At 32.9% G+C, this 1830-nt stretch overlaps 1 protein-coding gene across 1 annotated transcript; it reads left to right on the top strand.

The window, feature by feature from the left end:
• Positions 1-1101: 1101 nt before the first annotated feature.
• On the top strand, positions 1102-1497 carry LOC127151160 (secreted RxLR effector protein 161-like). Its single transcript, XM_051090579.1, has one exon. It carries the CDS (start codon positions 1102-1104, stop codon positions 1495-1497), a length of 396 nt encoding a protein of 131 aa, XP_050946536.1.
• The last annotated feature ends 333 nt before the right edge of the window (positions 1498-1830 follow it).

The following is a 1830-nucleotide window of genomic DNA, read 5'->3' as shown; positions in this document are numbered from 1 at the left end:
GTTTTTGTTCCTATAGTTATTGACTCTGTTAACAATCTACAAGAACAACAAATTAATAGTCAAACACCACATAATGATGTTGTAACAAATGAACCTGTAACTGAGGGACCACAAGAAATAGAGTTAAGAAAATCTGTAAGATCAAGAAGATTAGCTATTTTTGATGACTATTTGGTTTATTTGCATGAGTCAGAATTTGATTTAAGCACTGATAATGATCTGGTTTCGTTTTCACAAGCCATTAAAGAAGATAATTCTACCAAATGGTTAGATGCCATGAAAGAAGAGTTAAAATCTATGAATGATAATGAAGTCTGGGATCTTGCATAATTGCCTAAAGAAAGTAAAAGAGTTGGGTCTAAATGGGTCTTTAAGACCAAAAATGACTCAAATGGCAATATCGAACGATACAAGGCTAGACTTGTTGGCAAAGGTTATACTCATAAAGATGGCATTGACTACAGAGAGACATTTTCTCATCCCTCGAAAAAGGACTCATTAAGAATTATTATGGCTGTGATAGCTCATTATGATTTAGAGCTTCATCAAATGGATGTGAAAATTGTCTTTCTAAATGCAAATTTAGATAAAAAAGTGTTCATGGATCAACCAAAAGGTTTTATGGTTGAAGGAAAGGAACATATGGTGTGTAAATTAAAGAGGTCAATATATGAACTTAAACAATCTTCCAAACGGTGGTATCTTAAGTTTAATGATACCATCACATCTTTTGGTTTTAAAGAAAGTATCGTTAATCAATGTATATACCTAAAGATCAGTGGGACTAAGTTTATAATTCTTGTTCTATATGTTGATGACATCTTGCTTGCTACAAATGACTTTGGTTTATTATGTTAAACCAAAGAATTTCTTTCTAAAAACTTTGAAATGAAAGATATGGTTGAGGCATCCTATGTGACTGGAATTGAAATATTTCGTGACCGAATACATGGATTGTTATGATTGTCTCAAAAGGCCTATATTAATAAAGTTTTAGAGAAATTTAAGATGGACAAATACTCTTCAAGTGTAGTTCCAATTCAGAAGGGAGATAAATTTAGTCTCATGTAATGTCCAAAAAATGAATTGGAATGAAATCACATGGAAACTATTCCTTATGCATCTATTGTTGGAAGCTTATTGTATGCACAGACTTGCACTAAACCAGACATCAATTTTGTTGTGGGTACGCTAGGCAGGTATCAAAGTAATCCAATAATCGATTATTGGAAAGTTGTAAAGAAAGTTTTAAGGTATCTGGAAGGAACAAAGGATTATATGCTTACTTACAAGAGATCTGATCATCTTGAGGTGATTGGATATTCAGATTCAGATTTTGCCGGATGTGTAGATACAAGAAAATTCACTTTTGGCTATTTGTTCCTGTTAACTGAAGGAGCAATTTCATGGAAAAGTGCAAAGCAGTCTATTATCGCTGCATCCACTATGGAAGCTGAATTTGTAGCATGCTTTGAGGCTACAGTTCATGGTTTATAGCTACGAAACTTTATCTCAGGACTTGGAATTGTCGACAGTATTGTCAAGCAGCTGAGAATTTATTGTGATAATTCTGCAGCAGTTTTCTTCTCAAAAAATGACAAGTTTTCTAAAGGTGTTAAACATATGGAATTAAAATACTTTGTCGTTAAAGAAGAAGTTCATAAACAGAGGGTGTCAATTGAACACATTAGCACTAAACTTATGATTGCAAATCCACTAACTAAAGGATTGCCACCAAAGACATTCTATGATCACGTTGAACGTATAGGCATCAGTAGATATCATCATTGAGATCAAGATTATGTTATTTGACAATTTGAGCTTATTTAT

The sequence above is a fragment of the Cucumis melo genome, chromosome 10 (genome assembly GCF_025177605.1).
Source record: "Cucumis melo cultivar AY chromosome 10, USDA_Cmelo_AY_1.0, whole genome shotgun sequence".
Taxonomy (NCBI): Eukaryota; Viridiplantae; Streptophyta; class Magnoliopsida; order Cucurbitales; family Cucurbitaceae; genus Cucumis; species Cucumis melo.
Note: the sequence above shows the minus strand (reverse complement) of the source record. Positions and strands in the feature narration are given on the sequence as shown.